Source organism: Poecilia reticulata, chromosome 16 (assembly GCF_904066995.2).
Source record: "Poecilia reticulata chromosome 16, P_reticulata-male-v2, whole genome shotgun sequence".
Classification (NCBI taxonomy): domain Eukaryota; kingdom Metazoa; phylum Chordata; class Actinopteri; order Cyprinodontiformes; family Poeciliidae; genus Poecilia; species Poecilia reticulata.
Window position 1 is genome coordinate 3473757 of NC_088845.1, and position 12747 is coordinate 3486503.

At 36.8% G+C, this 12747-nt stretch overlaps 1 protein-coding gene across 1 annotated transcript in view; it reads right to left on the reverse strand.

Moving 5' to 3' along the window:
* The window catches only part of nagpa (N-acetylglucosamine-1-phosphodiester alpha-N-acetylglucosaminidase), a 16136-nt gene continuing 3389 nt past the window's right edge, over positions 1-12747 (reverse strand). The window contains exons 4-12 of the mRNA XM_008430796.2: positions 11781-11920; positions 10567-10675; positions 8293-8421; positions 8007-8212; positions 7864-7911; positions 5131-5259; positions 3845-3976; positions 2798-2879; positions 1-1897 (exon numbers count right to left, since the gene is read on the reverse strand). Coding sequence (XP_008429018.1) covers positions 1645-1897; positions 2798-2879; positions 3845-3976; positions 5131-5259; positions 7864-7911; positions 8007-8212; positions 8293-8421; positions 10567-10675; positions 11781-11920 — 1228 coding nt within the window. The 3' untranslated portion in view covers positions 1-1644. The remainder of the gene's footprint in view (positions 1898-2797; positions 2880-3844; positions 3977-5130; positions 5260-7863; positions 7912-8006; positions 8213-8292; positions 8422-10566; positions 10676-11780; positions 11921-12747) is intronic.

Here is a 12747-nt window from a genome sequence, read left to right on the forward strand (position 1 = left end):
TGACCACAGACATGTTTTATTAAATATTAAAATTAATGGGGGTTTCTGGTGACACCAGGACCTCAACCTGACCCAGTACATTCTTAACTTGTGTTTCTCAGCAGTTTGCAGAATTATGCAACATATAACAAATAACACAGACATAACCTGAAGATAAATACGTATGAATCATCTCAGTTTGTTTTCCTCGCTGGTCGCTTTGGTTCAGTGTAAAATAATTAAACAGGCAAAAATAGATGGTAAAGAATTATTACCCTTGTTCCATTCCTTAAAACTTAATTATTTTCACATTTGTTATGTTTTTTACAGCTTTTTTTTACGACATTCGGACATTTTTTTAATAGTTCCTTTAAAAATAAATTAGATTTCAAATTTTATCTGATGTTTAAAAGCATGAAACCAATGCAGGTAACATCATCTTAAGAGCCAGAACTTACGGTTTAGTTTCATTCAGGGCAAAAACGTAATAAAAAAATGTTTGTGTTAATTTTCAGATCATCTCTCCTGGAGGCAAACAAGATAGTTGAAACTGATGTCCTTGCACCAATGGGAAATCTGTAAAAATCATCTTAGATTTGCTATACTTTGTTTTTTGCTACCAGCAAAAAAATGAATCCTGAAATCTTTCCTGCAAACACTCAACATGTCAAGAAACTTTCATATTATGTTCATATTATTATGTTTGGCTTCATAAACTAGCTTCCAACTAGCAGGAACAGACTTCACAGAGTTCAAACTGAGCAAATATTTGAGAGGAAAACCAGACACTTTACTTGTTTGATGTATATAATAATAACTTACGGCTGTACTTTGAACATGGTTTGCTTTGTACATTATTGTCTTTTAGATAAAAGTTTATCAGATCAGACAGGAAACGGTTCCAACTTATAAGACACTTTTTTGCATTGTAATCTTAAATATATAGTAATTTCCAATCTATAAAAGATCCCAAAGTTTGGAAAAACACTGTTAATTTTTTGTTTCCTGGAAGTATAAAATATTGAAAATTTAAACATTTTAAATTCATTCATATATTACATTAGGAACATAAAAAATAATCTGCAATTACTGTAAAAAACTGCCGCTGTAAAAAAAAACAACAAAAGCAAAAAACATGGCAGGTATTTTAAGAAAGTTTGTAAGACACTTTAAAGTCCTTGAAACAATTTTTAAGGCTTGTAAACATCTGACTGCCAGTAAAAATACAGGTATTAATACTATCTATATTTTACTATTAGTACATCCTGTTCTAGGTGAGACTCTAGTAAGGAAGTAATTTGCTGCTTGTGTGATGAAAGCTGAGGAAGACGATGAGACGTTAGCATCCGTGTGTACAGGTTAGAGCTCATGCTTTCAGTTTTAAAGAGAGTTAACATTATCATACCTGGAGCTGACACACGAAACAAAAATCAAGCTTTTGTCACTTTCTATTCATTTTCAGGTTGAAACACCTCAACTTGAAACAAAAATCTTGAGCAAACTTCTGCCAAAAGACTGAAGAAATGTTTAATGTGAGGAATGTTGTAAAACTGTTGGGCTTTGTCGTGTTTCACATCAGCATTCCCGTATTGGTGGCAGAACGTGAAGTGAGTGTTTTTGTGCAATAACAGTGCTCTCACTGCTCATCCTCGATCTTCCAGGCAGCTACGACCTCCCTGAGTGTGACGGAGACCAGATTTCATCCTGGGAATCAGAGTCCTCCACTCCCAAACTCCCCTTCCTAGTTTCTGCGGCGCGTGAAGGGGCTCCGTTGATGTCCCGTAGCGGTACGTAGGAGTAATCCTTTCGCTCAGGGAAGCGCGATGTCACTGATCTGTGGCACACCTGGTGACATGAGATGATCAGGCTGGCCAACAGGAGACAAGTGAGGACGAGGGTGATGACCAGCCATGATCGCCTGGGAAAAAAGCAGGAATTACATCAATTTCATGACACTGCACTCAATAAATTAACTTAATCTGAAAAAGAGGAAGGACGTTTTTAAAAGCCCAGGCACTGAAATGTTGAAAAGGCACCAAAAACACTGATTTTGTACTGAAATCATTTGTGAATAGATTTTCACCAGATTGCGTTTGGGTCACATGACACAAATGGACAGGAAGCTGCAGCAGCCAGCACAGTCTCATTCACTGTAAACCTTAGTGTAAACTATTTGAAAACACTTTGCTCAGTTGTTTGTTGAATTCCACGATTTGGTCTGTTTTCCAAAGGATGTAAATAATTTCACAATTTAAATCCAGACTTTTATTAGGTTATTTTCTAATTTGTTTAATTTTGAGCCATTCAAAGATAAAGCAAATGCTATTTTTACACTATTGTCCTTCTGCATTATTCCCACTTTCAGATGAAAAAGCAGCAAAACAGTCCAAGACCATCATACCACTTCCAGTGTGTTTGACTTTCAGTGTGATTTTCTTTTCTCATTTGTCAAAACATCTTCATCTTCTTCTTTTTAACGAACTCGTGACGAGAGCAGACAGCAGAATGAAGACTTTAGAATTGTCCCTTCAGTTTTCTCTTATGTTTTTATTTATAAAGAAACGCTTCAGTTTAAAATTAACTAACAATTTTCTAGTGGCACTGGAAAAAAACTATTATCTTTTATAACCACTGAGACTTGTTTGAACACGTTTGTTTACCTTCGTTTCTTATTGGTAACTTTACAAAAGATCAATACTATGTTTAAGTGGAAACACTAAAGTTGTTTTGTCTTTGAGAGGACATTATGTTTCTATTACTTTCACTGAAAAATGACAGCAGAGAAGAAAAGTCAGAGGTTTGACCTTTAAAACCTTACTCTGTCAGATAAGGCTGCTCTCTGTGAGATTCTTCTTCTTGTCTCCAGGATGTAAAAATCTGCTTGGCCAGGCATCGTCCAGCTGTAGAGAAAAATACACGCTTATAAAAAGAAAGTAACTAATAGAAATGGCCTTTTGTGGAGCATTGACTGTGGCATCTTTAGGGAAGTTTGTTTGGATATGTAGTAGAAACTAAGAGTGGTGGGACTGAGATATGATGCACTTTACTGACACAGACGTTTTTCATAATTTCATAATTATAATTTCCAGTCATTGTTTACGTCTGGATTTACTGCGTCTGGCTTCTTCCGGTGCAGAATTATGACACGTTTCACGACAACGATATTAAAGTTGGATAAAATGTGACATGACATCTTCAGACTGCAGATGCTTTGAAAACAATCAGATACGTATCCCATGTAGTTCAACAAATAGATGTGGCACAAATTGGATTTTTACTGGGGATTAACTGATAGAAATTGGGCCTTTGAAACTGCTATAAAAAGTCAGTTATATGTGAATGTAGCCAAAGGGAGAGCCAGCAAATCCTGCCTTAAATCTGTTTAAACATATTTGGATCTTGAATTGATCAAAAACTGTATTTTTTCCTTCCAACTTCAGAGCATTTTGTCTTTCTATTCTGTTTTTTTTTTCCAGGATAAAGTTCTTTATCTCCTATGTAACAGTCTTGATATCTCATCCCATGAGGCCACTGAGCTCTATAACAACAGAGACACAACATGACTCAGGTAGCAGCTTCTGTTTCATTCAGGGGTGTATGCTTTTGTCTTCTTGTTCAAAAATGAAATGTTAGCTTCGGTTTTAAATAACATGCATATCCAAATAAACTACATAAAAGTCTGGATGCATTTTAGAAACAAAAAATTCAGTTTAGCTGATTTTTGCTCATTTCTACTCTGTTATTCATCCTGATTTTTCTAAACAGGTAAATTTGCACTCCAGCAGCAGATAATGAAGTACAGACGGTTGTGTTTATATGCAGAAAACCACAAAGTCCCATGCACGAAATAAAGCTGGGCACGAACCTCTGTGTAAGGTGTAATTGGTGTCTACTGGTAATGTGGTGTTACAGCTTCCTGTCTGCGGGTCACATGGGCACAAGTCGTCACATCGACACTCCTGAGCGCAAGATGCACCGAAGAAACCCAAAGGACACGCTGAAAAACAGACACAGTTAGGTTTTTATGATGAATTTCGATGACACAAAAAGTTGTATAAAAATGATAAAATATCGCATTTACATTTTTTCTTCTAAAACAAACTTCTTGAATCATAAGCGACTTCATTTGCCAAGCTTGTGACATGAACAAGGAATCTGCCTTTGGTTCATTTTGCTCTCAATGAAGAGATTTTAAATACGAGTATATAGAATAATACAAATTACTGCCAACATCAATACAACTAAATTATAGCAAGCTTAGACGTTACCAAATTACCTTCTGCCACTTTACAGACACAATATGGACAGATGAATAAATTAAATAAAAATTGTTTTAAAATATGGGGAATTTTGCTAGAAAGTATCCTTTAATTTACATTTAGTGGAGATAAAGGCAATGCCATTGTGTCACCAAGCTGTGAATGAAAACAAGACCAGTAAAGTCTTGATGGAGCACAAAAGACTTGAGTTGTTCGCACAGAAAAGCTGAAGTCGGGATAAAACTTTAGTCTGATTGTTGTATTTTTCCACCTATAACTAAACCATGTTTTCAAAATGACAAAATGATGTTTACAGACGATGCATTTCAAAGTAATAGCAGCCAAACATTTTCAGTAGCATTCTCCGTGGTACGTGATGTAAAACAACATGTTTCCTTCACATAGTGGTGAATTGATGCACTGAGTGTGTGATCCCTTTTTCTCACAACCAGAATTAACTTTTTTTTTATAGCTATTTAAACTACAGCAGCTTTTTCTTTGGAACGGAAACACAGGTCAGCTGTAAGTCCTGAAGATATTAAAAAAAGAAAAACCACTGGAAGTTCATGAATCCATCACAGAGGCAGTGCTTATCCTTCTTTAGACAACTGGATGTGATTCCCACTAGAGAGCAAAAAACAACTTTGACCCTGTGGTTCAACTTTAGCAATTTGGCCATTAAATTTTTTATGCATGTCATTTTTTACCCGCTTACTGAAAAAAGAGCCTTGAATGACAGAAGGTTGAATCTCTGTAATATCATAACAGGTTAAAAGCCAAAATCTATTCACTTCTTTCATTGAATGACTGACCAGTCACTAGTGCTAGCTGCCTGGATAAAGTTTTTATGCGAGTTTATCTTAGCTACATATGAAATGAAACATAGCAATACCTTTTTCACACGTGTCACCATGGAAACCAGGAGGGCAGACACAGCGACCGTTGACAGGATCACAGGAGCCGTTGTTAAAACAAGAGCAGGTTTTGGTGCAGCCGTCGCCGTAGAAACCTGGGAGGCATGCTTCAAAAAACAAAGAAAGAAAAAAGAAAAAGAGTTTTACTTTATTTTTTTTTAGCATTTCTACTTATCCTGACACTTTCTAAATACATTTAATTCCCAGAAAACAAAGCCAGACACTCACAAAATAATGTAGTTGCAGAATGAATATGGTAAACATAATGTTAAAAGACAAGAGAACAAAACAAAAACTCCTGAAAAACCCTTTGTTTCTCTTTTAGACTATTTATGTACATCTGACATCAATTCTGGAAATGTGTTCCATTGTGTGGCAGATGCAATCCTTCATACATTAAGAAAAACAGAATTAAAAGGAGAAATATAATAGAAATTATCCCAAAATGAGGAATGTTCTGTTCAACAGCAGCAAAGTGACAGGCAATAAAAACAAGTAGGCTCACACAAAGACAGAAAATACAAATACATAAAAACAGAAGAAAAAAAAATACTGTACAGTATGGGCAACATTTTTTACATAAATAGTATTTTTACATAAGTTGGTTGGCGTGCAACGCCAAACAAGAACTCAGAGATAAAACTAATAAGTAAAATAAACAACTACTCACATAAATCCTCCACTTTACTGCCCTCACAAAATTTTATTGTACTGACTCAGTATTGAATAACTATAATAATCCCAAAGTGAGATGTTACTGTTGTGAAAGGCAAATAAAATCTTAACTTAATGTGCTGAATTAGTCTGGAAGTTCTAAGTTAGGTTGATAAAACTGCCATCGTCTGATTTCACTGCAGATCAGTTTCACAGTTTGACTCATTTAAACTCTCATTATAATTCATGGCTATGAGCAAAACAATCAAAAACAAATGATCTGATAATTTGGCTGCTGAGCTGGAAACTTATCAAGACAACATATAAAAGTAGCTGTAAACAAGTGAGGAGGAGTTCATGTACATCTTTCAGAAATGATGTGGGTAAAGGGCGTGTTGTCACTGAGATACAATAATCTTACATCTTGATTTAAGATTATTATTATTGAAGATCATCTTATTTATGAGACACTGACTTATATCTCATAATTCTTTGAAAACTAATTTGTGTCTTGAAAAAGTCAGCATTGACTGTTCTCTGAAAGTTTTACTTCTATAATGAATTTCAGGTTTAAGGTAGTTGAGACTGACATGCTTGTACAGAAGGGTTTACAGTTCTATTCCAAAATATTATAATTCCTTGAACTTTTTTCCACTTTTTGTCAAATGTATTTTATTTCCATCTCAAGAACAGAGACGTTCATAAATCCAGTTACCTGTTTTCAAACATTTTGAGCAGTGTGGTATAAATTTAGTAAAAGCTCAGTCAGAATGGATGGAGAGTGTCTGAGGGATGTTAGTTTCAAGTTCTGTCACAAATTTTCAACTGGATTTAGGTCTGGACTTTGACTAGGCCATTCTAAGCCATGAATCTACCATCCCCTGTAGCTCTGGCTGCATGTTTAGCATTGCTGTCCTGCTGGAAGGTGAACCATCACACCAGTGTCAAGTTTTTATAAGTCTATCAGGTTTTCCTCCAGGATTCTTCTGGATTCACATCAGCCCTGTTTCGTCCGCTTGAATCGAACTCTAGTTCACTTAATTAAAAAGTTCGTTTTGATTGGGGAACTGTGAATGTGGACAAAAAAGCAAACTCTGGTCTGCCTACAAACTCCAGTCTCGGTTCGATTTATGTGGACTTTGGTGCAGATTGAATGCATGTGTGAACGCCAAGCAAACCAGAGACTGCTCCAAACGCAGGAAGCAGACTGCAGTGCAGGGCATTCTGGGTAAATACAACCAAAACAAATTAGAGAGTCTAGTACAAGCCGGAGAAATGGCTGGTGGTCTTTTGCCAAAGACGTAGAGAAATCCTACAATCACTACAATCTGATGCCACTCCATTTGTATTTACATTTTGTGAACAGGAAAGTTGGGCTCATGTCTTATTCAAAGGGTTTCACGTCGTGTCCTTCGGTGGTTCGAGGGGGTAAACAGGTTTTTCATTAGTTAGCATGTTAGCATGCTCTCACACAGAGCAGTGTGAGAGCAAACCGGAGAGGCTGAAAATGTAACAAAATGTTGCAATTCTGGTTCTCAAGTGTGAAAACAATTTCCCCCAACCAGCTTTCCGTCCCCCTATTGAAGAAAATGCATCCCGCAGCAAGATGCTAACAACACCAGTATTTCACTGTGGGGTCTGTAGTTTTCCACCACGCAGCATTTTGTATGTAGGTCAAAAGGTTTAGGTCAGAGTAACTCAATGTTCTCCAACCACCTTGTTGCTGAAAATGTGCTATATAAATAAAATTACCTTTACTAAACTGAACAGTTGCATTTATACTGAGCAAATTAGCAACTTTTGGTTTCACCAGATTTTATTTAAGGGTATTTTGTTAAATGAGACAGAGTGAAAAAGTACATCAGATTTTTATTTGTAAAACTCGCTTGATTGTTCACAATAATGGTCCACATTGTGTTTGTGTTTCACATTAAATTAAAGTGAAATACTCTGACATTTGTGGCTTAATGTGAAAGAATAATTTTAAAAAATGCTCAAAGGGTGTGAATTATTTTACAAGCAGAGTGGGTATGTGCTAATAAATGATCCGTCTTTACCTTCACTGCAGTTTGTCCCTCTCCATCCAGCATCACAGATACAACCACCTGCAACACACAGACAGAGAGGCAGAAAAATAAAATGTTCCATAAACAGGAAGAAGAAACTTTAGCAGCAGCATTAAAGGTAGGAGTCCACTCACTGGCTGTGCAGAGACTGTGGGGTCCGCAGGCGGGGGGCTGACACACCAGGGTGTCACAGGCTGCACCCCGCCAGCCCTTCTCACACCGGCAGCGTCCGTCAACGCATTCACCGTGTTCACTGCAGTTTGCCGGCTGGCATAGAGGCTGATGAACACACAGAACAGTGGAGACTTCTCTGCTGCAGCGCCACCTGCTGTCGGAAGCGCTGGCAAGGATTAAAAATAAATACATAATCAGAAAAGGAAGAAATATCAGAAATCTTCATGTGAGGGATTAGTGGCTCACCAATGATCAGAGGGGTAGCTGGCCAGAGAGCCATTAACCACGTAGGTAGAAGACCCGCCTCCATCCAAGTTAATGGCATTGACCACTCCGTTGTCCTTCAGGAACTCTGCTACCTGCCAGAGATTCATCCTGTTTGGACAGACAGTACACTTCACATGCTGGAAACAAATAAAAGGTTGATGTAGATGAAGACTTTAAATTTTTAATTAGGGAAACATTATCACAGACAAGGTAAAATATAAACTTTCTGCATTACCCTGTAAGAAGCACATCTATTCAGTGACTTTTACTCTATAGCTGACTTTGCTGCACCCAAATCTGTTTTAGTGCATTTATTAAACTTGGCTAAATACAGCATGTGTTTTCAAAGAAAGAGTGACCTAAATGCTGATGTCATTGCTCAGAAATTACTTCATTTTATTCAGCTAGAAACTACTAGCTGAATATCTCAGCTAGGAAGCCGAGATATTCAGCTTCCTAGTAAACACCTCATTAAACTAACAGCCTGTTTTATTATAATGCCTCCAAGTGTTTTTGTTTGTTTTGACTCAGGATAAAGTTGACTTTTACCACAGGTATAACATTTTCTAATTTTATACCTAGAAAATTTGAAAATTTTAATTTAATGAGTCAAACTTGCAAGACCCTTTTTAATTTGTATGTATAATTATTTACATATCCCTTTCCAACAAAACATTTGTCTGTGTGGTTAATAAAAATTTTACATGCTTAGCCTATATTTTAGACTTTCTTTGGCCTTCAGATATTTTGATTTTATGATTTTGGCCAAATGTTTGCATACAACTTCTTTAAGGTAAAGGTTCATCATTTATCTCCACGTTAATTCAGATTTTATGTTGTGAAAATGTGATCAAACTCTTCTGGTTATTTTGAGAATGGTTAAGGGAACCCAGCTGTAAGATTTGGTATTATTTAAAGTCATATTGTATTCTGGTGAGATGACAGAACTCAGTGGTGAGAAAACTGTTTGCTTCAGCCGTTTTATCGCTTCTTACTTGATACTCACTGATTTAGAGAGACAGGAAACACACTAGATTTTATTTTTAAATCATCGCTTAATTTAATTTTAAGACATTAGTGCAAATTTGCAATAATAAAGCAGCTTATACTTTGTTAATTTGAAGTAATATTGTTTAAAAATAAAGTAAATGAACCACAGGACTCTTTGCTTATTCATGCTACCCATGTAAAAAATATCAACTTAGGTGAACAATAACAATAACATATATTTTTATTGCCGGTAGAAATCAGAAGGTCAGTCTGTTTGGTCCAACCTGACTTTAACACGTTTTATTGATCAGCTGGGGGCTGATATTGACAAGAAAAACACAGAAGTCAGAGGTTTAGACATGTCATAGTGTTGTGCTATTCTTGGCTAAATCATTAACAGCGGAACATTAATCTGCAGATTGTCAGCAGGGATGTGGGGGTTCACAAGGTGAAGGGAAGTCAAACCCATATAACTGATTGGTGGAATTACCAGAAAAAAGAGCTGAAGACAAACAGACTTTGCTGTGTTAGTTCATCTCATTAATAAAGTCTCTAAATATTTTCTCTAAAGTCTCCTGGTTCTGTTATTGTCACTGAGATTCACCATCATTAATGAATAATCTCCTATTTATTGTTGCATTTAACTACCATTGACGCCATATTTATTATCCTTCTCCTATTTTGACTGCGACTCACATATAATGACTTTATGTTGGAGATATTCAGCTTCCAAGTAAACACCTCATTAAACTAACAGCCTGTTTTATTATAATGACTCCAAGTGTTTTTGTTTGTTTTGAATCAGGATAAAGTCGACTTTTACCACATAGCAACAAGCCTTTGCACTGCAAACAAACAGGTTCACATGGAATAACCAGGACTTAAAGTAATTATCTCAAAGTTTATTTGACTTTTCAGCCGAGTTTACTACAATCTTTGTTAAGTGGATTTTTTCAAAAACCATAAAAAATAACATTGGATTGTGTTTCTTTCTTGCTATAAAGCAAAAATGTTTTTAATAGTGTTTCATTTATATAAACCGACTAATTAGATTTTCAATGAAGGTTTTGCAGCTTAGTTTGCAGGAGTGAGGGCAAGTATAGTCATTTGTAAAGGCTGCTGACTGCTGTGCTTGGGGAGCATGAATCCACTTAATGTGTGGAATATTACAAACACCATCTTCCATTTAATCAATATTTTAAAATGACTACATGCTCAGAGGAGAATGTTAATCAATCGTAAATGTATTTTTTTTTTTCTTACCCTCTTTTTTCTGTTTGACCATCAATTTGAAAGAGGATCAGTCTTCCCTCTTCGTCGTGGCCCACTGCGGTTCTGGCCGACACCACATCCGCAAAATACCTCAATGACCCTGACGTAAAGAAAAAAAACATTCACGGATTTTATTAAAATACCTTTTTCACAGAACTGACCAAACAAAACGGCAAATGCTTTTTCTGTACTCATGTTTTTGACCTCAAGTTAGGAATAAGGAAGCCGTGTAGTAGAAGAATTAATGCCACCTGCAGGTGGGAATTAGCTTCACTTAAACACAATATTTTTGTGAAAATTTTGCTGTAAGCTCATAATTATGCACTAAGATCTGTTGATTTTGCATTAATGTCCATGATCTCAGAAGCAGAAACACAGGAAGGACTAAACTGGTAAGAACCTCACAGCCCCAGCCTCTGGAGGTGGGACAGTTGCTGTACGTTTCTGTATGTTCCAGGTATAAGACAGGAAACAGAAATCGACGTGTCTAGGTCTCTATGTCAAATAAATCTTACTACTCTGTAAAAATAAAACTTCTCCAACCAGCAGTGTGGCTGCCACTCAACTCATTCTGCAACTTCATCTTGCAGTTCAACATGATTATAAAGTCCGTTTGGTCTGTGCAGGAATTGAACTTTTTAAAAATAAAGATTTAACTGCAACATCTGCATACAATGTCTTTACTTAAGATGGATGCATTATTTGCAATCCATCACACGATGATGCTAAGATTCCTCTGTAGAAATCACAGAGAGAAGAGTATCATGAGCTCCTAAACTTGCCTGCTGCTCAGAAAGCTGATGGCTGGAACACAGGCCCTCCTGTCACTGCTAACCAAACATGACAATGTTGCGTTTTTGTGGCGCCAAAGTGTTTATTTCAGGTCACAGATGAGTTTGTGTGCTATGCAAACATTGGGAGGCGGAGAAACTGAGATACTGCTGTGTTTATTTACTGCAGGACTGGAGCTCGTCCAGTTGCTTAGGTTGAGCTGAGGTCAGGGAATCTGATTCTGGACACGGATGGAGGATATTCTCCAAAATGTTACTAGTGTGATCAAGAATCGCATTCCTGAATTTAGAAAGAGAAAATCTGGATGGTTTTCTGTAAAGCTTCACTTGGGTTTGGGTTAAACTGTGTCAAATCTTAAGAGTTGATGTCTGAACCAAAATCGTTGAGCAGTTTATTGAAGATCCAAAGCGTACCTGTCTCCTCGGTCTCACTGCACTCCGCCTGCAGACTCTCATTGATGAATATCTTCCTGTCCCTCAGCAGCCAAATGACTCCACTGACCAGCTGAACAAAGGGGTTGGACTGATCTAAAACATCTTTCTGCGACAGATACCTGCACATCACAAGACAAGATTTATATATTTATATTTAAAGGCCTCTTTTCACAGTTCATCACCCTCCAGAACACAAAACACCAACATTAGTGTCATATTCACTCAGTTTAAATGGTTAAATGTTTCTAACAGATTTATCTAAAAAGGTCAATTTAAGTAAATGTCAGTTAATATCCCATCTGCAGTGTAAACACAATGCAAATGGTCCAGATTTGTAGATGAAGCTGTATTTTATATTCTTAATAATTTTTCAGTTTGGGTTCTTAAAGCACATAAGTCCAAGTCTTCACTCGTTTATTTGTTTAACACAAGTAAACGTCGAATCATGTAGAAATTCCTGGAATTGGTGACCTCGGTTATCAAACAAAGAAGTTAAATAAACCTCTTGATGGTTTCCAGAGGCCTGAGAGCATGACAGTGTTTTTTTCTCAGAGTTATACATTTTTGCTCCATCCTACTGCAGTAATCACCAGATTTTATACTCGTTTCTCTGTAGCCAGTTTCTCTGTAGCCATACAGAGAAACGAGTGTGTTGTTTTTGGAAAGTGTCAAGCTGCCATGTTGAAGTTAGCAAAATAAACAACAGACATGAACTTGTCACAGGAGGATTGTTGTTGAGCATCTGTTGAAGTGGACCGGAGGTTAAACTGTGGGCTACATGAACATGCTAACAGGAAACCACTCAGCAGAAGTTGTGATGTGCTTTACATAACTAAATGAGCCCGTCAGCAGGGACGAGCATGAGGAGAGATCATCCTGTACATGTGATGAAGTCATGTGGAGACGAGCAGAGCGGTTCAGAGGAATCTGGTGTTTATGGGCTTAC